We start from the raw sequence: 24,858 nt of genomic DNA on the forward strand, positions 1-24,858 counted from the left end.
TCTACCCATTAGAATATAAATACATATATATATATATACACACATATGTTTTACCATATCAACAAGATACTGGATAAAAGATAACACATTTAGATAATCTATGAAAGGGGTTTTGGTTAAGTCTACATAAAAGGATCCATAAAAAAGTACTGCAAAGTATGCATAAGGCATAGATGAGGGGAGAACTTGATCCAGCCAAACATCCACCTAGCAAGGAAAAACAAGCAGCACAAAAAATGGATTTTCAGAAACCTAAAAGGTCAATAATGGGATACCCCCTGTCTGTATATGGGCTACTATGGCATGCCTAGTGATTACCAGAGGTATGAAGAAAATACTTTGGTGTCAAATATTACAGAAGAGACAATGTTATTTAGGACAAAACTAGAAAAGTCGATGAGTGGTTTCAGAGTGACTATATAGAGCCTGGTGAACATCCAGAAAAATGGCTGGTGAAACTCCCTATCAGGAAATATATTTCAGGTAATGCAAACGAGACAGACTAATTTAAACTCCTCATTTACATTGCTGGGTTTTTAATTAACTCAGGAAAAATTCCTGGGGATTGCTGTGGGCTAGTCATTGAAAATCTCTGTTCAAAGTGCAAGGACTGTCTAAGAGCAAATATGGATGAGTATGTACAGAGACTGAAACAGAAAAATGAAAATATTCTAATGCTATTTCTAGAAACCAGTGTTTTGCCACCCCTGTCATGGGGCATTTTTCCCAGTGCTGGTCATACTATTTGAAAAGAGAAATGACAGAGATTAAAAGGGTTTATAAGACAACAACAGTACTCTCTATGATGATCTGCAGACCATTTAGTTTATAAGCTAGACATAAAAAATCACTACTTAATGATATATATATATATATAGATTGCAATACCAATGTATAAGGAAAGCGTTGCTTTTTCATCCATTGCATCAATAAAATCCTATTTTAAAAAATGAAAAGTTAAAAAAGAATAGAACAAAACTTTTATGTACTCTGTAATTTAGAAGTGACATTATTGAGTTTTTTTTTGAATTTATGCATTCTTGAGAGCAAGTGCTCAGTAGACTACAAAAACCAGGCATTTATCTGAATAATAAGAATAAAGTTTTACAGGAATTATATGCTTATATACTTTTCTTCTTCATGACATGAACCCAATTCTAAACAAATCAAAAAAGAAAATGTGGCAACAGAAAAATATACTGATCAGTCTGGGACATCTTGTATCTTCTTTAGAAGCAGCTACTACCTATCACAGTATGACACAGCATCAGGCTAGATGAGTCAGATCTGATGGATGCACTGAAATTATGGAGCTTTTGTTACCCCAGCTAGAGTACAGTTTCACTGCAAGCTTTTTCTATTAACAAAATTCCAGGGAGTGAATGGATCCTTTTAAAATCCTAGTACCTTAAAAAACCCACCATCTCCCTGTGCCCACTACCAACTTCCTAGCACACCACTTCACCATGCCCGGACCCGGCAGAGCGGGTTCAGGTTCCTGTGTCAGCAGCCGCCCCGCGCTGCCTGCATGCACCAGCAGCCACCAGGGCCCCGCAGGTGTGTGAGCTGCTGGGCGATGCTGCCTGCAGCGTGGAGATGGTGCTGGACAGCCCAGCGCCTCTGAGCTGGCCACAACCAGCTCACACATGCTGCGCCACCAAACAGGCCCACAGGGATGTGATGGACGTCATAGTTCAGTCATGAGATGCATTTCAGCATTTGTTTGTAACGCTCACAGAGAGCTACAAAGATCTGGACTGCATCCCTTCATCAGGCTCATGGTAACACTCGTTTTCCCATGTCCAGTATTATGGCACCTGTGTCACCTTTTTATTGCTAACATTCTGGTCTTTGAGGTTTGAAACGTGGACTACACAAGCTCAGTGGCTTGTAGGTGGGAAAAGATAGGACAGTTTCATCCACAGTATTGCAGAAAGGAGCAAGAGCAGCTTTGGACCTACCATAGAGCAGGGCAAGGTGCAGAGCCACATACATGTACATGCACACTTATTCTCCCTCTCTTAAAAAATAATAAAAAAATACAAGCTGATTCAAGAAGAAAACTGTAGCATTCTCTTAGGATGCTCCTAAGGCCAAGTGGAATACCACTGAGGACCACTTCAAAGATGTGTGCTTCATGCCCCAAACCAACCCTAAATCTTCCCCGTATGAGCCTGCTGTTAGCTGTTACACTATTTAAGAGCCTTGTCTGTTCCCACTGTGCATCACTGCATGCATACACACATGCACTATGTATCTATAACTTCACACATATATATTAAGATAGTGTATGTGTCAGTCTGCATATACACGTGCATACATCGATATTCTGTACAAATTAAATTCCATGAGCATTTTCAGGGTGCAGTTTCACATAAACTAGAAGAATAACAGAACTGGATTATTTTTGTAACTAATGTGTGTTAACGAAATACTCTTTAGTAAAATATTAAAGAGGAAATAAAACCACAAATCTCTACCAACAGTCCATATGAAAAATCAGCGGTTCCATTTCCAGGGCCACATCTGAGGACGGCCACGAGAGGGCAATGCTTTCCTTTTTAAGGGAAACAAAGGCATCGTGGACAAAACGCTGATGTGCAATGCTAATTTAGATGTATTCAGCAGACTGAATACAGTTTCTTATAATCCTGCATTACTTATATTTTCTCTAAAAAATAAGAAAGTGGTGGCCAAGATGAATACAGTAATAAACTAAAAAAGGTGTGCATCATCACTATTCTGTAACCTTAAAGACAAGTCTATAGATAAGCCTATACAAGTTAAATATAAAACCCTGTTTACCCTTTCTAGCTAGTAACTTGAGAAATGATATATAGCAATTATTAATTAACTATCTGAAAAAAAAGCATCAGACTTGTCATACTTAAACGTCATACATACATTTTGAGTGTTCCATTTAGATTCTATTTTAAAAAATGTTTGGTCAGTAAATGGCAATAAGACTGTTAAGAATAAGCTAACTATTAAAGAAAACCTGACTAGCGTTTCTGTATTTTTAATATAGTTTTGAACTTCATCTGATGAATTTCATTTAAAGAGGAAATTCTGTCTTTTTAATCTATACGCTCATGAACACCAATGTGCTTTTGGGTTATCTATAAATTATGCAAGTTACACAGGGGTCTGACAGATAGCTGGGGATGTAATTTCCTCACTTGTCTCAAGAATGAACAATCAGTAAAGTTAATCAACATTTTATCAACCATGAGTAATATATGAGTCTGAACAGGAAGATAATTTCAGCTCCAAAAGAAACCGCTGTATTTAGGTTTATAGACATGGGCAACTCAGTAGGAGCAATAGATTGCTGGGGGCTGGTTTGGATTTGAATTATCTGCGGTCTTGCTGACGACTAAGAACAGGGGCCCAAGCTAGTGAAACAAAAACATGTTTCTGAATGTCACACAGAGTCCTTCGTGTTGGAGGTGAGTGAAATTCCTCACTGGCCTCAAACTATGGGCAGGAATTTAGGTGGTTCCATACCCACCTAAAGGACATGGCAAAACCGATGAGATCAAGCAGCCACTTAATCACGTCCAGCATTGTACTAGACTGAGGGGCAAAGGCCTTATTCAGCATCAGTGAAAAGCCTACAACAAATTTCAGTAGGATCACTTCAGGGCCTAATCACTACCATTTGAAAAATAAATGTATGCTTAATATATCCAAAAACATTCTTACTCATAAAATGTTGTCCATCCTGTTTCATCACTCTTCGTTGCTAAGAGACCACTGTTCCCGTTATAAGTCATTAATCCAATTTCCAGGGTCTGCGTTGAAACTAGCTTGAGTCCACCATTAGTGCCAACAGCCAGCGTGACAATCTGATTATCTGGCATCAGTAAGTGGCGGGGCATTCCACTGGCATCCCGACGGACCTTCAAGGAGTTGCCATTGCTGTCCATCACCTCCGTGACATCGTTATCGCTGCTATAGGTGAAATTGTACAAGTACTCCCCGGTAACAAGGCTGAGAGTGTACTGGTGAATCCCGTCAGCATTGAAGACATACAGCTCCTGTTCTCCTGGAGATGCAGCTTCATATTGGTTAAAAGAATTAAGAATGGGCCTGTTTTTACTGACAGCCCTAATGCGGATATTTCCAAGATCAGCTATGTAGATGGTACCATCTGGGGCCACAGCTAAGGAAGATGGTGAATTTAAGATGGCATCAGTGGCATACCCATCATCCCCAGAATAGCAATTACAGTTGACATCATTTTTGCAATCACAGTCTGAAGCTGCCCCTGCAAGAAGGCATATTTCTCCATTGGTAGTTACCTGGCGTAGCCGATTAATTTTTTTTTCATCTGTCTCACTGATGTAAAGAACTCCTGTGTGTGAGATGGCAATGGCACTGGCTGATTCAAGTGCAGAATGAATAGCCAGTTTGCTAAGAGAGTAGTCTATACCAGGAACCTGGCAGTGCATGGGGCGTCCAGCAATAATGCTAACTTGATGGTTTTCTGTGATCCGTAAAATAACATTGTTCTCTAGGACATAAAGTGAGTTGTCCATGGGATTGACAGCGAGATCAGTAGGCCACTCCAGCCGTACCTATGAGTTGCACAAATTATTACTGTAAAACTCGTAACTGAAAAGTACACTTCTAGTGTTTAAAATTCCATGTGTAACAACAGCAAATTAGTGAGGGGTTTATCAGCGTAAATCATGAAACTAAGTCATGAACTGCAGCTACTTCAAACAATTATTTTCTTTTTCGGAAATATTAAAGCTATGTGCAGTGGTAACTTCCGCTAATTGTGTTTCTGTGCAAAGAATGAATGCTACATTGTGAAAGCTCTACAATAATTACAGAAAAACAGGCAATTAAGACAATAACTCCCATTATCTCAACCTTATTTCTCTATAGTTGCATAAATAACCTGTGTTAACCACAGTAAAAAGATGGTTCACTCATTTCAGTAATGAATCAAATACGCTATCATCTTGTGATGCCTAATGTATTTCTTAAGTGGCCAAGCAGTCATCCAAAGTAGATGCCCATTCTCTTCTAATGCTGACAGGAAAAAAAGCAGCAAGAGTCTACCTGGCTGACATCCATGCTGGAATCGCAGCTTAGAGGTCGAACAGCAGTTAGGTCATTGGAGCCCAGCAGAGTCGATATAATTCCATTCTGATCCACTTTTCGAATCATTGTGGCATCAACAAAATACATGAGTCCATACTTATCCACTGCGATTCCTGCAAGTATGAAAAACAGTCCTCAGCAAAGCTCCTAGCTTCAAGGTAGGCTTAATCTCATTAACAAGTTTACAAGATGGTAAAGTTTGTTCACTTCTCCTGCCTTCCAACTTGTACCTTTGGCTTCTGAGCCTGGTCCTGGAACCCTCCAAGTAGCTGTACTTCTGCTGAAGAAATGGCACAAGGCATGTTTATCCTTTGGGGCTTTAAGGAAAAAAAAAAAACCAAACAAATCCCCCAAACATACCAAGTTGTCAGCAGAATGCATCAACTTATTTCTAAATTTAAATGCTGTATGAAATATCACATAGACGCAATAAAAAAAAAAATTAATCTCAGAAATGTGAGGTACTGTTAGAATTCTTTTAGAATTGGTTCAAAAGTTTCGAAAAAATAATGACATTACATTCTTTCAGGATGTTTTTAAATTCTTTGACCTGCTACAATAAAGAATATGTGCAGAATATCTGGTGTTTTTAAATGACCAGGGTTTCAAACCTAGTAGGGAAAAAAAAAAGGTTCAATGCCTTTCACTTTGCACATCCTCAAAGAGGAAAGGAATAGAAAACAAAAGGAGGAACAGAAGGATGGTGCTGCCTGTCATGAAGGAGGGCAGGCTTTTTCTCACTTGACTTGCCTGCTTTAATTTGGTGCACTGTGTTGTCTGTCCATTTCTTGGGCTAAAATAAAATATTCATCTAAAAATTTTGCCTTAAAGTGGTTGCAGTACTCATCCCATTGCCCAGTCAAAGATACAGCTTTATCTTCTCAACTTCAATGAAGAGGCTTATCTTAAAGCATGCAAGCTGTGCTGTCCCACGAACATACTTTGTACCTATAAACTGAGACTATTACCTATACAAAGAAACAGAACCTCTCATTTTTATTCACTTTTACTATTATCTAGTTACCTTCAACCAGTGTAAGAAAACACAAAGATGTTTCAAACATCTGGCAATACACCTGAGTAATTCATATTTACAATTAAGATGAAAAAAAAAATCTTAAAAAGCAATACATTCCTAAATCTCTACGTAGCTTTTTTTTTGTTGTTGCTAAAATTAGGAACTTGAAAGGGCAAAAATTCTTCCCCCCCTCCCCCCCCCATCTGAAGAAAAAGGGAACACATAAAATAAAAGCTAAGAAAAATACCACAGGAGGAAGATTTTCTTCCAAAATGCTATATTACAAACTGTATTTTCTTTCCCAGTTTACATGTTTGCTTCTTGGAATGAGCGTTACCCTGCTAATTTGTGTTCTGTTCTCCTTTTGCAGCATTCAGTGTTGGGGTAATAAAGTTTGCTTTAACTAAACAAAGCACGAACACTTGCCAATCCACTGTAATTAAAGCACGGAATAAAAATTACCAAGCAAGTAGTGATTTAATTGCCAGATAATTATTTCCACATCCAGCCTAGCCTCACACAGTCATTTTTTCTGGCTTCTTTTACTACGTTACCTCGAGGGCTCATTAGGGTTGCGTCCACTGCTTTCCCTCCATCTCCACATCTGGCTTCATCAAAGGGCAGGCATTGCTCTCCGGTCCCTGCTACCACTTCAGAATTACCAGCTAGGTCTTTTGTGCCAGTGAGGGATTTGACTCTGTATATCCGCCGACTGTTGGTGTCGGATACATAGAGTGAGCCCGAAACAGGGTCCACGGCCAGATAGTATTTATGAGCGGGATTGTTGCTTTAGAGAAAAAGAAAGCATAGAACAGAATCAGCTGAGCAGTCTAAAAACTTCACGGGCTTTCAGAGCTTAGATATTCATCAGACACACAGAGATCTGGAAAGAAAGTCTGACACCTTCCATACAGAGGTGGGATCTGAATAACTACTGTTTGAGGATTTAATTTGATTAGGAACTGGTCAGTGTTTCAGCAGGATTGTCATTCCAAATCTCATTCTGCTTGCTATACCAAACGTTGCGTAATAGATCCCAATAAGCCAAAGCCACACAGCAGACTTTCGCTCTTCAGCTCTTTTAGCCCTTTAGATGTATGCCAGGTCAATTCTCTTTGGCTTATGTCTACTGTTAATATCCCCACCCCGTGTTTTTTTTTTTTTTTTTAATAACTTCCCTTGAAAGGAGAAGTCACAGAAATAAGATCAAAGAATCAGCTTCTGAGTTACTTATATTATGCCACAAGATTTGTGAGGTCTTGCATAAATAGAAGGCAGAAGCATAACAAATTTATTCCTAAAGCAAATTCGTTCTTATTCATTCTTATCAAGAATCTCATTTACAGTAGATGAAGATGGTTATGTAACTACAACCAGAGAGACCCCAAGTGTCTGACTTTAACTCCAAACCTTCTGTTACTGACAAACTGGTCTTCAGTTTGAGATTACGACGTGTGCTTATATGGAAAGCTACTTCTCTTATGAAATATATGTTTTTTGACAGCTTGTCACATTTTGGAACTACTTTAGCAAATCATCTGCAAATTGAGAAATGTCAATCTTGGCAATATATATACAGTCACATACACAGAACTGCAGCGCAGAAATATTTTCAAAATCTTGCCTGGCTAGTTTAACTCAATTTAGTTGGAATTTAAGCATGATCTGAATTTTCCAGCCTTTGGAGCCTATGGGTGAGCATAAATAAGGTCAATGGTGGTTTCAAAACATAGAAGACAAATGAAGACAGGAAGAAAAAAAATGAAGGTTACTTACCAGTAACCAGAGAGATTTGCCTCCAAATATCCACACTCCTAGTTTCAAGTGGCAAAAGTGCCCATCTCCAAGAGTGAGGATACGCAGAGATAAGTTATGATGGACATAAGCCATTTCTTGATCAGATTCACTGGAAGTACAGTAAGGGCACTTTCGGCAGATGGATTATCGGCAGCACAAAGACAACTGCATTTATGTGGTCAAGACCAGATTTGGAGGAATGAGGAGGTGCAAAAATATCACTTTCTACAGTCATCTTCCTCTATGCCAGTCTTTGGCATACCATGATTTTTAGGTCAATAAGAGTTTGTTCTACAACTGTAGAAAGTAGGAAGGAGATCGGTTTGATCGAAATTAAATAGGCAGAGGTAATACCATCTGCTGAAGTCTAGGAGTGTAGAAATTAGAGATGAAAAAATACAATAAACAAAAAAAATACTTGGCAGTTTTATTTCATGCATGAATCTCAAGTACTTTATAAAGATGGGTATTATACCCATTTTACAGAGGAGGAAACTGAGGCACAGAGAGGTTAAGTGGTGTAGACAAGGTTATACAGGGAGACTAGTGACATTCTTGAGATCAGAGCACAATTTCTTTATTCCCCAAGTTCCTCTCCTCACCCTCAGCAGCAGACTGAGACTACTCTTTTCGCATTCCTTCTCATCCCTCCAAAACAAAGCTTAATCTTCTCTGCCATATATAAAAAATATTTCTTTCCACTTCTTCAGTCTTTCAAGTCTCTGAGCCATACAAACACCTGCACATTACTCATTGTATTGAATTTCTGCTCTCTCTTTTTCCACTATGCTTTGCCCTTAACACTTGAGAACACAGCTTCACTGTGACAGTAGTGCTGTGCCATGCTCCACTTTGCAAACACACCCAGATTTACATCAGGGCTTTCCAACAGCAGCAGACCAGCCAACACACCTACATGCTGCTGCTTGCTGCATCTCTGCTGTGATGCCTTGCTGAGTGCTTTTAACCTGGCTCTTCTGGAACATGTGGAGCCCCACTTTGGGGGATCAGGACAAATTGAGGCAGGTACAAGCTGGAGCACAGACGTACTGCTGGCTCGGTGGTCTGGGCTGCTCTGAGCAGAGCCTGTGGGAGCTGCTCTACCCCCGCTGCAGGTCCAGCACAGCCTGACACAGGGCAGCAGCCACCCTGTGAGACTGGAAAGGTCTCTGAGGTTTTCAGAAGTGATTTGCCAACCTGTGCCTGCCTTCCTAAGCGAGCGTGCCCCTACTACCCTTCAGCCTGCAGCTAGCCTTAGCTAAGTCCCACTGTTGCAGCATAGAACAAGGTATGAATCAGGGTAAAGAACAACGGTAGAACACGCACTTATCTCCCTGTTCTCTCCTGCAGTCCTACATGTGTCCATGGAGCTCACCCTGTCTTTCTCCCTGCAGTCTCCCTCAGGGCAGTCTTGCCAGGGTGTGGGTCATTAGCTTCTGTTCCCCATCAGGGGAGCAACTTGCTGGAGCTGCTGACCTATTATATTTACTTCTGCTCTTGAGCTCTGTAAGGGAACAGATGGAGGAAGACTCTCCACAAAAAATATCTGAGGGACTTTGGCACAAGGACAACTAGTGGAAGGCAACGTGCATTCACTGCCTCCAAAAACACCTAAGAGTTTTTTACCTCAAATAATGAGATGTGCTTTATAAATGAATAGTAAATAGTTCTCCAACTGGCATCTGAAAAACTAAAGATCTTCTCTTTTCTCTGTGCCATGGTAATCCTTTATTTGAATTACAGGAAATGAAGGAATGTACCTTGCTTTAAAAGATTCTCCATAACACTGATATTGCTCAGAGGCCTCTGCCAATAATGCCTCTTCCTCTAACCTCCCTGGTGAGGGCAGCAGATGCCACCTGCAACCTTACTCTGGTCTGCTAGGTAGCCTGGTGCCTGACAGCAAGTGCAGGCAGCACCAGCTTGTGCTTGCTATTCTTCTCATACATGCATCAGCAGTGTTAACAATAGCTTTTCTTAAAATATAACCAAAAAAGAGAAGCTGCCCAAAGCAAATCTCTAAGCACCTGAAAAATTAACTACGCTTATAATTGCAAATAAGGAGCCTCCAGCATCACCAGTAACCATTAGCAAATTGTGAATGAATTCATTAAGGTAAGAAAATCCAGTGGACTTACACTTCATGTACCAAAATATATTATGAACAGGAAATTTTGTTGTTTACTCCAGACTGGCTTTTGCATCTAACTTATATGGCAGAAATGAAAGAGGTCATGGACAGAACAGTATGGAAGAGCTTATAGCAGCTCTCCTTGTTCTTGCACTTGATCTTCTGCAGGGTGAACAACCCTTTCCACCTGGCAAGGTATGACATGGAGGAAGGTACGAGTGTTTCCTATGCTGCTCGCATCCAGAAAGCCTAGTGCTAAGAGGAAAACCCTTTTCTGCTAACATCCAGAAAGGTTACACCTCCCTTATGAACCTTACAGTGATTCCATCTAGTGGTTGCACACAACCAGCCCCATAGGCTGACTGTGAAATGCATTCAATGAAAGGAAATAGAAACTAACTTAAAAAAAAAAAAAAAGGGACAGAGGGTTCAGAAAAATCTCTGACTGGAAAATGCATTTTTGACCTATTTCCAGTTGTTAGTGTTTTTGTGAACCCCTCTGGCATTCGTAAAACTGCTGCTGTAGTTTACCTCACTCACTTAGACCAATTACAGACAGCAGTGAGAACTGTTTATATAGAAGTTAGCTTGGGGTTCATTATATTTGCATTCTACTAGAAAATTCTAATTACTGTCAGAACTTATTTGGTTGCTTTTTGACTACATTTCATAATTGCTAACGCTTATCATATTCATAACACACAATTAGCACATAAAATGTTTCTATATATGGTACATGAAGAACATAACGGTACACAAGAAGCACAACACAAAAAGCAAACACAATGAAGCAAACAAACCATATCAAATTATATGGGAAAGAGCTCGTGTCTTACCTATGTTTAAACTCTTTATTTCTTTATAGAAGGGGAACAGAAGGAAAAAGAACAAACAGTTAGCTGAAGAATAGATGGTAAAGCAAACATAGTATTTGTTTTATTTTACAAAAGGACACAGGAGAAGATATCTCTTTTCAGCACTAGCCTCAGCTTGGTTTATGGATGAAGAACGACTGAGAGTGATCCACTTGCATCTAGTTCCCTAGTATGACACCCCTTCCCTCATCCCCCACCCCCCTGTACGCTGCAGGAAGCTTTCTGGACCACTGAGAGAGTTTTCACATGGAAATATACGTAGCTTCTGGGCTAGGAGGGAGAGAAACTGGCAGTTTTCTGAATACAGAAGTGAGAGTGGGGAAGCACTGGGATTAGGATATTCTCAGACAGCTCGTTGAAACCTCTTTAATCAAAACAGTTTTCCAACAGGCTATTTCTAAACAAATTTCTATTACGCAGTTTATTTTCTTCTCCCCCTGAGACACTAAAATAACTGCTTAAGGCAAGTTTGGCTGCTACTTGGTAGCATGTTTTGTAGATTCTAGTTAAGCCAATCAAAACAAATGTTAGGGTAAAGAAAAAAAATACCTTTTAAGTGTGCAGCAAGATACTGTGCAATGGGAGATGAGTAGCATTAATTGATACCTAGTTTTCTGTCTAGACACAAGCCGAAAGAAAACCATCCTCTACTTCCCAGAATTAAATTAATATATTCTCCACACTACAGGGCTTCACTGTGTTTTTCTTTATAGGAATATAAATTGAATAAAACAGTGAGGTGCAGAAATCAGTGCACAGCCCCAAACTTGCACTACCAACATTAAGTGTGACATGCAGCACTTCTGAGCCAAAATTTCTATTAGCCATTCAGATCAAGTACAGGAAAGGACAGTGCAAAGGAAATATGCACGCTGGCTTATTCTGACTTATAAAGACTTATATTGGCTTACGTAAAACCCAAATTATACCCATTGTTAAATCTAAACAAAGTGATACATTTAGTCTGTAATAGTTATGGAAACACTATTTGCATATTATATGAGCTATTTAATAGTAGCTGAAGACTCATTCTCATTCATACTTAAATGGTTAAGAGTTTGAAGATTTAAATCATTTAAGTCATACGTATTTTAAAGTGACCACTGAATCACAATTACTTCTATAAGTGACGTTTGCTGCAATGAGCCCTAATTCCCTTTGGAGAACAGGGTATGGAAAAGATCATTGGAAATCCTAATAAACTGGGTGTCAAGTCATTTGCCACTGTCCAACAGTACTCAAAACACAATAGCTTCATTGTTCATTGTTAATAGTCATAGCAGAAGCTAAAGAAACTACTCTATGGAAAACAGATTTTCATAAAAGAAAAGAGAACAGGGACAAGAGCAGAAACAGAAGATAGGCTTCTTAATCTTTACTGCTGTCCTTTCCGCTCACACACACTGAAAAGTCTGAGTTGTTTCTTGCATAGGCAGAAAGCAAAATTCTCAGACTAGTAATGTCATAAAGCTGAAGATAACATTTTCAAGTATCTGATGTATTACAAAACTTTGTCCGTGCCTGGCATTTGGAAGTGAGATGGATATAAATGCCTTTTAATTATCCTAGTTTGAAAATATTTCTCTTCACCTATATAGCTGTAGTCCTATTTACTAGAAAGCTAGACAGATCTGAATTAGTTGGAAAAACAACACATTGGCATATTCTGTGTAATGCAGAGTTATAGTGTATACTGATATAAATGTTTATAGCAAGTCATACAGCCGTACCAGCTACCTTCTGTGGTCTATACTGAGCTGCCAGCAGAAAACACTGGATGATTTTTACTTTTTTTTTTTAAACCTCTGGATAATGAGGCAGCCTGATGGATAGGTGCCAGAGAGGGATCTCCGAGTAGAACTGGCCCGAATCTGTTCTCTTTTCTCTTAATATAAATTGGAATTCACAACAGTGACATCAACAGAATGACATGAATGGAAGAGAGGTGTGAAATAGAGCTAGGCCTCCCATTCTTTAACAGCCCAATCATTTTGCATTTTCCCCCACTAATTAAAAAGTAAAAGTACAGTAGAAGCAGAGGAATTGGTTACGGGTCATATCACTTAAAAAAAAAAAAAAAAAGACTAATGACCTAAATTCACTCAACGTGTTTTGCAGCTACATCCAGTTTACAAGAACACTATTCTTTTGCCTGAGTGGGCTGCAGAAGTATTAGAAGACAGCCAGTGCAAGATGTTTTTCCTTATTTTTCTGCCAAATAATCAATAGTGTAGTAACAATAAAAAACAGTTACATGAGTTATGGTTTGAAGCAATAGCTCTTGCCTCTCCTAGAGGAATGAAAAAAGGAGATGAAACAGAAATGGGTGAAGTGGTACACTCTACACTCATGCCCTCCCTATTAAGTGACCAAATCTTAATGTTTTTTGGGGGAATAGAGATATGATCTTGGAAAGAGTTCTGATGTTACAAAGTGACTCTGTATGTCAATCTTTACTGCACTTGCCAATCTACAGAAATAAGCTTACAAGAAGGGGAAGGAAGTGAGAAAGTGCCTCTCTACATCATTGATATGAACAGCTCCCTTCTAATTTCCCAAGACTTCTTTGTTTATCACTGTGGCTCAATACCTTAGGGCAGTCAGTTCTGTAGTTATCAAACAAAACTAAATGATGTACAGTAATGAAGGGAGATCATATCAAATGATAGCCACCAGGAAAGAACAAGATGGTGTGTACTACTGTACTTTTTTGAAGTTAGTTTGTACTCTTTAGTCCTTCTCTATATTCATTAGCTCTAACTCTAGTCCGATTAGCTACAGACTTTGAACTATGCATTTCTGTGCCCCATTTCTCCACTGGAATTTAAATAGGTTGAAAGTGACAATGTTTTACAAAATTATAAAAATAATGGTAAAGGCTGATTTAAGCACAGGCTGCAGAATTGAAGTGCTAAGATTAACGTCTTACCTCAGCTCCAATATACTAGTAACATTCTTGGATGGGAAGATACGCCGAATATAGTTAAAATCTCCAACAAAGAGACTTCCATCAATTCCCACTGCCAGCGCGACAGGGGCCAAAAGCTTATTTCCTTCTGCAAGACCATTGCAGCTAGGACAGGATATGCTTCTTCGGCGCCCATTCCCCATAATGCTGGTTATCACAGCTGGCTGTTGAGTTAGAAACTGATTTTCTCCATTGCCTTTGTGCAATATACCTAATAACAGACAGGAGGAGAAGTGGTTATTACAGTCATTTGTTACAGGTGACTTCAGGTAGTTCTCCTTTCAACAGCTGCTGTTAAGGACTAAACAGTGAAATGACTTCAGCACTGGTTCTCTAACAGTACAAAAACAGTGAAATAGGTTTGCAGTAGAAAACAATAAAGGTGTAATGAGGATTCTCTGTTAAAGCACACACACATAAACAACTACAAACACAAACCCAAACTTAAACCCACGGTGCTTTGGTATTCAAAAATACCATCAGACATCCTTCCAGCCTGGCACAATTATTAGACTGTCTTAATAACTGGGAAGTGAGGAAGGAAATAGCAGGGAGGAAGTGTTCCTTATTAGTGCACCCAGATCATTGAATCCAATTTCTTATGTTACATTTTGTTTAGAATTTTGTTCCAACCTCACTTTCCTCTTTCCCGCTCCCAGTCTTTCTCATTTTCTTCATGACACAAATGGAGATGCCAAAAAAGGGGACAGTGCAGAAAAGGAAAAGATAGGAGAAAGAAAGATGAAACTCCTAAAAGGGCTGCTCTGGATTGCTGATGAAAGACAAGAGGGGAACTAGTGTTAAGGACCTTTATTAGATTTCAAGAAATGCATTTAAGATGGGTTCTCTCTTTTAAACATACTCGTTCTAAAAGTAGATACCTGTTCTAAGAAAGGAGTGGATTCTCTGACAGAGTGACCAATTTCAACACCATCAAAGGTTGCAGAAATCTGGTCAGAAACTTTTAGCCACATGCTCTCTTGGAAATATAGTTGCATGATTCTAATGTAAAGCAACTGGCTCCCCAGGGACAAGTACAGTTGCCATCACTGATGACAGCAACGAATATCATGCTCTATCTAAATGGCCTTCTCAGCAGTGTTTGATTTTCTGCACAGCACTTGAAGTGTGTTCAAATAGCTTGATCTTGCCTATTCTGAACATTACTTTTGATTTCTTGAGTGACAGTATATTCTGCAATTGTTAATGCAAGAAAGAGTGGGAAGGCTATAGAAAACACTTTACAGGAATTAAATGAAATATACGCTAAGCATTCAATTCCTTGGGAGTCTCTGGATAAAATGTGAAGACCAAGAATATTCAGTTTAGGGTACTTAAAGAGAAGCGAGGAAAAACCAAGCAGGTGGCACAAGGAAAAGACAAACAAGAATCAGTATCTTGTCACAGTCTCATACTCCTTTTAAACCCTATCTCGAATAAGAAAGGAAAAAGTCAAACAAAAGGAACCAGGAATGGATGTGGTTAAGATCAGACGAACAGGGAAGGAAGACAGGAACTAATTACAAGCAGATAAATGAACAACAGAATAGAGGATAAAGATTTGGACTTTAATAAATTGACATTTTGTAGGAGGGTAAAAAGTCTGTTGAAAATCTACAGAAATTTTCTGACAACTGAAACACGTCCCATTCCTTACCAAACTAAAGAAGAAACAAAAAGAGTGAAGACATTTCATTTTTCAAAGGGTAAATATAATGTAAATAAAAAGTGTTCCCAGACAAAATTCCATACAGCACAGAAAACATGTGGAACTAACTCACCACTCTTGACATTAAGTACATGATGCTTATCCAAAGACCATCCTCCTAGATTGGAAGGATCTAGTTCAAATCCTTGCAGAAGTGCTGTCCTCTTCTCCCATAAAATCAGACTGGGGCAAGTCTCATATTCAAAACCCACAGAAACTGAAAAAAATAAAAATAAAATCTAATATACTTGCTGAACAAACACTAAATTAAATGTCCAGGGCACATTCAAATGGATCGGCATTCCAGTTCCCCTGCCCCCTCAAAAAGATGAAGTGATTATATTCCCCTCTTTTCATCTACAATATTAAAGTCAGATCTTTGACTAGACACAAATTTGAAACTTCATTCATACGTACTCTGCAGGGATCTGATCACTTTTCTTTGAATAGCTGGCTTTGGGAAGTGACTGGTTTGGTAAGAGGAGAGTGAGAAATATAATTAAAAAAAGATAATAAAATTCTCCTATCAGGTAACAGGACAAGATCAAACTCTTAATTTGCCAGATGTTCACAGCATTTATTGTGTTCAGTTTACATGCCATATTTCAAGGAACAGTGAAAATTTTGTGTGTTTTTAAGCACACACACAGTTAGCATTACTCAGGAAAGCAATATCCTATGCAATAATGTAAGAAAGAGCAGCTGTAGCAAAGAAGATTTTAGAAAAAATGTGGAAAAGAATTATGATTTAAGTAAGTTTTTATTTCCACATTGGCACATCTCTAATGCACAGTCTTTAGCATTGTTATATCAAAAAAATTCTGATATTCAAATTAAATTGAAAACTTAAAAATATTGTGATGATCACCCACTTTCCAAGCCACTAGAATGAAAATCTATAAATAAGGGAACTAAAAATCTCCGTAAAACTGCTAGACTGAACAGCATTATAAAAACACTATTTTGTTTCAAATGTATTACACTACAAAAGTCTGGAATAACAGTATGCATGAGACTCCAAATGCACCAAAGAATGTCAGTCAGTTCGGATATGAGATTTATTCGTTAACTGAAAGAATATAAAGACAGTGATGTACCACATTTTGCCTAAGTCCCTGTGGCCGGTTTTTCCAGTTGGCAGGTCTAAAATTTCTAAGTCAGCTACTGATCAGGAAACACGGATATGGTGGTAGACCCTCTGAATGTGATCTTTTAAATATGTAAAAGAAACATGCTGCATAGATTGTAGCATAATCTGTGTGTGGAAGACAAGAACTGTTTAGTCTACATTTGCTTCTCCATAGAAAATCTTCGCAGTTTTCTTACTAAAAATTGCAAGTGTTTGGAAAGTTTTTGAGCTTGCATATGCTGACTTACCTACAGCATCTGACAACCCATAAACCTTCTGACCATATGCATCTGTTTTGTCCCAGATAAACGTATAAGCCAAGTTGGGAGATGCCTGAAATGATTTTTGAAATAGATGCCCTTCTACCGCTACCATCAAATGAACTTTGATCAGATTCAGTGGCACAAGTGACTGAGTCATGATGATCTTAAGTAAGGATTTATATCCAGCAGTACGGGAACTCAGGTAGTTGAGCTTTATACTCGAGCCTGGGATCTCAATTTCTTCATGAAGAACCTGAATAGGAAAAAGATCAAACATTTTACATTACTGCTTTTTTATTTTTTAGAATAGTATCTCCGCATATTTTTTATGAACAAATGATTTTCTACTAGTGGTAATGGCTATCCTCAAATCAGTGCAGTGATAGAGCTCAGCTCCTGTTTCTGGACAAAAAATTATTTGGTCTCTCTCTCTCTGTCTCTATTTTAAAGGGAGTCCACTGCAAAAGCACAAATAAGAACAAGAGTTTTATTGCAAGTTATATGCAAGAGGAATACAAGAAGACACAGCTATAGGAACCTGCAATTTCCACTAACAATTTGTATGAAGTAAACACTGAATAAAGTAGTGAAAACAAGCGAAGTTTTCCTTTGTCCTAAATAATATGTAAGAAAGCAGACTGTGACTAGTAGCATACACCAAGCCTCTGCAAAATTCTCTTCAAACACCTAAGCTGCCAACTGAAATACACACATGTACTTGGTAAGTTGTATGATAATGAGAAGGTGCAAGGTAGTCAAACATAAATGTGTCTGGGTGAGATAAACTTACGGTATCTCCTACAGACTTCATTAGAAAGCTCAATATCTGTCAGAAATAATGGGCCCCTACAGAGGTATTTGTTATAACAATTCCAGGCGAGAAATGGTGATTGTGGCAAGTGCTTAGGTCAGCAGTAGCATCTGACCACTGATTTTTATATCCTTTTCACTCATGCTACTCTTACCTGGGTTTCTGGTACAATGGGATTTCGGCCAGGAGCATCACTGAAGAAAGTGGAAAGTGGTGATGAAATGATGACTGGATCAGGACGGACAAAGCCACTTAGATCACAGCTGGGAATGGAATTCTCCTCTGTCTTCATCACTAGTGTGTCCATGGCATAGAAGCTATTCCACGGCAACCATACTGTCCTTTCCTGACTCATAAATGGGGCCCGTTCGAAGTGCAAAGTTAGGGATGCTCCACCATTTGCAACCAAGTCAAACCTAGAAAAACATGTGGTTTATAGGTGATGAGACTGAATAATTCCAGTAATAACATTCCTGGCTAATGGAGGATCGTAGCAATATGTGTATTTTAAGTGTCATGCTTCAAATTATTGGTAATGGGATGTGAACCTCTGGCAACTAAACAACTGACTGAAATACAGTCAAGACAAGCAGCAATTTGTAGTCATCTGGACAAATGTTGTTCCTATACGTTATAAAACTTACATTAAAATAATTTTCAGTAAAAGAACAAACCGACATTTATTATCACTAGTCACCTTTATACATAGAACCAGCAGAGAAACCAAATTCATACTGAGCTGGATACTGAATTATCCCTTTCCTAATAGATACTGTCCATCATGAAACAGAATGGGACAGGTGGCAGTAAGAATAGTAATGAAAAGTTTTGCTGTTCCTGTTATACAAATAAGATAAGAATTCCTGTCTCCAGGATAATTGATCTATCATTTTTCAGAGAGATTAGATATTTACTCCCAAATCCCTATATAAAATCACAGTAGCACTGCGTAGCTCTGCAAGTATTTTGAAATCTGTCCTGAAGGCAAAAAATACCTCTAGGTTGTACTGACAACAGAACTAGTTATCAGTTGTTTCATGTAAATACTGGCAATGTAACAAATTACTCAATTATTTCATTTAGATCTAAATAGAGTTCAGCTCATACATTGCTGTAGTATTAGACCACTGAAATCAACAATGTTATACTTTTATTATAACAGCAGATATGTGGACATGAAATACTCTGTAGTTCAATTGACTCATATTAAGTATTTCAATTCAATAGTTTGCATGAAAGATCAAGAAAAAACGGAAAATGTTTACAATGTATGTGTCATAGATATGCTGTTTTAGTTACCACAGCCAGTAAACTAGATAAACCATGACACATTAATTTTGGGTTTCTGAATTTGTGCACATTTCAAGTCAGATAATACAAGGGGGGAAAAAGCTCTTCTTTGCACAGCAGGAAAATGTCTAAATATATTCAATTATAATCTTTTGAATATATTCTACCCTGAAGAAACACAAAATATAGTGGATCTTCAAAAGGAAAGAGAGACAGAAGGGAACTTTTAACAAAATATGTTATTCTAAAATGATACTATTTTTTTTTTTCCCAGCAGCATTACCCTGCCTTGCATTTTAAACTAAAATATTGCTGGTCTCAGCTGGGTATTTCTGTAGACCACAAATGTTTTCATAGATACAGAGCAATTTATTTGAAGGGAGTCTGACTGCTAATGCATTATTATCAGAAGTCAGCCTTTTCATATTTACTTTCATTTAGTATTCAAAATGCCATGTGAAAAAATACTTTTGTGTTTACTTAATAGCTCTTTGCCCTGGGAGGAATGCAATGCATGGTACCACATGGTTCCATTAGATTGCACCATCTGTTAATCAGCAAAGATATTACATAAAAAATGGGTACTCAATGAAACAAGCAAACTCACGTGCCATCCTGACGAGTGATGGTATAGCCGTACTTTGGATACTTGACAAATGACACATTGACCCCAACTAGAGGCGTTCCATCTGTCGTCACCACTTGGCCTCTTATAAGAGACACAAGACTAAAGAAGAAAGATAATTAAAGGTATTGAAGTTAGTTATGAAAACAGTTACAGTGTTTATAAACTGAGTAGTGGAACATTTGTGCCTCATTTACTCTAAATCCGATTTACTGCAAGGTTTATTAGAATACTGAAGATATCATGATATTGCCCAGCTCTCTGTATATACTTAAATCAAGAAAATGCTGTCTATGCAATATGGCCTGCATATATGGAAAGGGAGGTAGCATCTTCCCTTGGGCTGGAACGCAAATGTGATCGCCTAATGAGGCTTTGCAGAGGAGAAATTGGAACAGAAAGCTACGTCATGTTCAGCCAAGCCACAACTCTGACTCTGAGGTCCCACTGAAATGATGACTAGTCACTTCTCAAAAAACAAAAAAAACTGGCTGGGTACAATATGATGTTTCTGGATGCCTAGTATACTTCAAAAACATGGTGTAATGCCATACCTGTTTTATATAACTTATTTTCCAAATTAAGGTGCATGTACCTTTACCTTAAGGAGCACCAGACATTTGTACACTGCATTGGGTCCTGATTCGTAATTCTTGCCTTTCACTTTGTCAGCAGAAATGAGAATTTGATTCAAGGCCAGATTGATTCACAGGCAAAATAAACAGGTTTCTTAGCCAACAGGTTACCTACTTTGCTCAAACTAAAGGAGAGTAAGACTAGTTATTCCTCTACAGTATGGCATATTCAGTTGTCTTCTCTTCTGAGAGTGCTTTGCTGCTGGTGAGTGCACAGCAGGCAGAAACAGCCCACCCAACTGCATTCGCAGCCTCCTTGGCACTGGAAGGAGCGAGCCCCACTTCTCCCCGCTCTGCTGCTCTCTGGCGTGGTCAGCCTGTTCCTGCCTCTCTCCTCTGCTCTCCCAGCTAGAGAGGGCTCTCCATCTCCTGGCTCCTTTCCCTTCCACCTTCCCTGTATCCTGAGGGAAACTGGTGAGAAAGGGAAGCTGAACAGTAAAAGGGAGATGAAAAGGAGAAGCTCTGTGTAGATAGGTTTCCATCTTCAGTGGAAGCATGAAGAAAAGGGAACATGATCCTGAAACATGGGGAAAGTAAAACCTCACTGTAACCCCTAATCTCAGGGACCACTACACTTAGTTTTGCTGTAGCCCTAGGTGAAAAGATTTCTATTTCAGCACTAAGTGCTTCCAGCTCGGTCCACCAACTCCCATGTGTTGCTACAGAGTGAGCCAGAAAATCAAAAGCCCCATTTCTGAACTGCCTTTGCACTGCAGGACGGGAGCTGTCCATGAACCTTAGGAGGCTTCAGGCACATTGACACACACAGAAACCTGACAAGACAGATACTGAACCCTGATTTCTGGACCCAGTCCAAGCTGTTGGATAAGGGGATTAAACCAGCCTGTGTTTTGCCAAAAACTCACAATATTTAGCTGAATTTTGGGACAGCTTATTTATCCCCTATACATGCATTTCTAAAGCTATTTACATATCAGAGAATATTCATTGTCATTAGTAATATCAGGGATTGTTTTTAGTACTTTTCTGTTATTTCTGAAATGTTCAAGATGCTGTGATGTACATTTCTAACTGTATTATGCTGGCTGTTTAACAATTATTTCCTCATATTTTTATTCCAAACAAGGGAGAACTTTTATGTCAATAAATGAGTTTCATAGAAAAGAAACTTATTCATGAAAATGAGTCATTTGAGTAACCAAAATATTACTTTTCCGTAATGTAACTTTCAATGATTTCTTGACCCTTCAGACCCAAATTGATTTTTCTGAAATCACCATTTTGTAACACAATATGGAATTTAATAGAAATCCATACCTTTCTGAGAAAATCTATTTGGAAATATATCTGACCAAGATGATTGTCTTGGCATTATTAATTTTCCTTGAATTATTTTATGTTTAAAAAAACAAAACAAAACAAAACAAAACCCACAAATAGTCGTAGGAAGATAATTACACAAGTTCCTATAGGGGAACAGTGCAGAAAACAGATTTAGAAATAAATCATCCTATGGCAGAAGACAACTAGTAAGGTTCGTGACAACTTTTTCTATCTTCAAGTTCACTATTTCAGGAAATAACTTGAATAAGAAAATTCTCACCAATAAAACTTTTTATTTCTAAAATGAAGAAATACTGAAAGCAATGGATACTAAAATTTGTAGCTAAAATCCAGATTCATATGAAGTACCATTTGACTAGAAGTCAGACACACCGTATCTTCACAACTTTAAAGGCTAAGGCTAATTTTAAAATGGGATTAATAGGCCATTCAAAACAACATGTTAAAATGTGTGAGGTACTTGAGATGAATAAAACAGAACTGCGAAAACCATCACCAAGAACTCTATAAAACTTAAATTTTAATAAATCTAAAATTTCAAATTGCAATTTTCCAAAAGAGCTTCAGCTCTGAAGCACCCAGCTCCTGCTCAGTCTAGATTTGTAATTCTTAGACTGTCTTGAAGACTCCAACCCATATCCACACATATATAGTTCGATTATTTCTGAGCAAACAGCTTGGAAGTAAGATGGGTGGTTTTCAGCAGCTGATTTTTTTTTTTTTTTTTAAGGCACTGAGTATTAAAAAGTGTATTACAGCATTATTTACATGTACCCTTCTAACTATTAACTAGTGGGCATTTTCCATTGTTGTAGACTGCAGTCTTCATAAATGATAAAGCTCAGAAGCTCTTGCTCAGTGGAAGAAACCTTCTAGGTGTTGCCAGTATGTTAAAATGCTAATAAAACTCAGTGTTGTAAAACAAAGGCAACAGTATAAATTGCCCTTAGAGTGCCCTGAAATGGAAACACGTGAAGCACCTGAAAGCAGCATCTCATGTTAAAACATGAGTAAAAGCTCCGGGAGAAATTTTCCCGTACAATGCAACTGCACAAATGCAATGTCAAATTTACAGCCGCTACCTGCTGTTGAAGGGATTTTCTCCTGGAATTATATGAGTGCTGTCCTTCCCCACTAAGAGCTTGATTCGATCATAGAATGACTTCACAGCTGGTGAACCAGAATGGCTCTGTTGTATGATGTCAAGAGGATCACGGGAACCCCGGCACAGCAGGCTGTTTTGACAAGTAGACTGGAGGCAGCAATCTGGGTCTAGGCAGTCAACCAAGCCATCTGAAAGGTAAGAAACATAAAGATTCAGCCAGCTGCACAGTGCTATCAAGCAAAAATATCTAATGGACGTCTTAAGGCACTGGGAAAAAATGTGAATGATTTCTCTTCATAACATCTCTACACCACAAAACCGATTGGTAATTGTACCAACAATACAGCAAAGATAAGACTTTCTGAAAGTACACTTGTTAAACATCATTAATTAAGAAATTAAAATGGAATCCTCAATGGGGAGACCAATCTGCATAGCTAGATGAATCAAAACTACTTTTAATGCATATGAAGACAATATCTAGCACCACCCTTTCCTTTGGTATCATCATTCAACTTAATGGCATTCTCTTTACGGAATTTTACTCTAATTTAGAAATTAATAACCATTTACTTTAAAATATTATAATCTCTAAGAATTTAGAAATATTCATTCATCCACTATCAAGAAATCACAAAAATGAGGTATCCAATCTGTAATCTCTTCTTAGTCTGTAAACTTTCAGAGACTCTCCAGGGCACACAAGTCTGATTTGCTGAATACGGGTATGACCTAGGCACATACTGGACACCATACATGAGAAAGAACATTCCAGTAGGTTAGTTGACAGAAGTACATTAGATTGAGATTACAACTCATCTATTTTCAAGTTTTTCAAATACACAACAGACTGGCACTATGTTACAGAGTGATAATTGGAAGGAAAAAAACAAAACAAAACAGCAAACCACTCTATAAGAAGCTTTCTCATTTTACAATTAACCTGAATTTCCAATGGATTGTGTATGTCTGAAATGACTGTTTCTGATTTAAGAACTAAATTGCCATGCTATACTGAGGATGTTTCATTCAGCTCACTATGGACATTTAAGTTAGACAAACTACCTTGTTGTGAGAGCTATACATTTCTTTAAGGTCAGTCGCCTATTCACATTAAGAGCTCCATTCATCTTGAAATCCTTTCCAACACAGAGGTTTTTGTGTTGTTTTGTTTTTTGTTTTTGTCTACAGTACATTTTCCACCTATTTTATATAATCATCGTGAAGACACCATCAGCTTCAGATTATAACTCAAGCCAGTTTCCCCATCAAGTGCTGAGAACTTTTTCTCAGCATTCTGCTCTTTTCTTGGTCTGCGATACCTCTACAACTCTGAACTTAAAGCTGCCCACTGTTTAGTCCACTCAGTTCTTTTATTCAGACAACTGTCAGTCAAGAGACTCCTATCAACATATTAGTAATAGCAGGAGCAAAACACAAGATATAAATTACTCCCTTTGACAAATTTACATTTAGCTGTTACAGCTGCCTCATATTTTTACTATACCTGTTATTATAGGTGAGCATATGTTATGGCTGTAATGACCTCATCATGCAGCAGATTATGGGCTGCTGTGACCAAACACTTCTGACGACACCGTGAACTTTCAATTGGCATATCAATCTCTCAGTGTCCTGTCAGTCACGAGAATCACATCTTTATGCTACCAAGCCCCCTTGGATATAGCCTGACACTGCAATCTTCAGTAAATTACCCTGTCACTGCCAATCTTACTGTTATCTCACAAACAATCAAGCAGGCAATCAAACTGCTCTGAACTGCCAGCTAAGGACCCGGGAGGCTAGAAACATTTCCATTCAATATTGGAAAGAAACCTGCGTATAAGTCATTTCATGTAGGAAGGTTTTCATGCAATTATGGGAACTCATACTTGCACACTTTCATATGCTTAGAGGAATATTTAGGAAAGACAAGCATATACAATAACATAAATATACTCATGATTTACTTGTTTTGAACATTATCGCTTTTTAACTGCATTGCAACAAGCTTTCTCATGAAGAGTCTCAGAGAGAGTAATCTTCTTCTTACCCTGAAAAACCTTCAGTAATGCCTTTGTTA

The 24,858-nt window shown here is 38.3% G+C and overlaps 1 protein-coding gene and 1 long non-coding RNA gene across 51 annotated transcripts in view; one reads left to right on the forward strand and one right to left on the reverse strand.

Moving 5' to 3' along the window:
• The window catches only part of LOC310881741, a 488,814-nt gene that overhangs the window by 84,044 nt on the left and 379,912 nt on the right, over positions 1-24,858 (forward strand). The window lies entirely within an intron of this gene.
• TENM2 (teneurin transmembrane protein 2) overlaps positions 1-24,858 on the reverse strand; it is a 1,465,234-nt gene that overhangs the window by 16,890 nt on the left and 1,423,486 nt on the right. For 41 of the 50 annotated variants that reach the window (XM_083799339.1, XM_083799310.1, XM_083799353.1 and 38 more), the window contains 11 exons: positions 22,753-22,963; positions 19,713-19,832; positions 17,970-18,231; positions 16,990-17,257; positions 15,686-15,829; positions 13,866-14,115; positions 10,898-10,918; positions 6,688-6,920; positions 5,346-5,432; positions 5,074-5,228; positions 3,706-4,580 (listed from right to left, as the gene is read on the reverse strand). In XM_083799339.1, the coding sequence (XP_083655465.1) occupies positions 3,706-4,580; positions 5,074-5,228; positions 5,346-5,432; positions 6,688-6,920; positions 10,898-10,918; positions 13,866-14,115; positions 15,686-15,829; positions 16,990-17,257; positions 17,970-18,231; positions 19,713-19,832; positions 22,753-22,963 (2,626 nt within the window). The remainder of the gene's footprint in view (positions 1-3,705; positions 4,581-5,073; positions 5,229-5,345; positions 5,433-6,687; positions 6,921-10,897; positions 10,919-13,865; positions 14,116-15,685; positions 15,830-16,989; positions 17,258-17,969; positions 18,232-19,712; positions 19,833-22,752; positions 22,964-24,858) is intronic. The other 9 variants (XM_083799338.1, XM_083799336.1, XM_083799334.1 and 6 more) reach the window with 3 other exon arrangements.

This window comes from Anser anser, assembly GCF_964211835.1.
Source record: "Anser anser genome assembly, chromosome: 14".
Lineage (NCBI taxonomy): Eukaryota > Metazoa > Chordata > Aves > Anseriformes > Anatidae > Anser > Anser anser.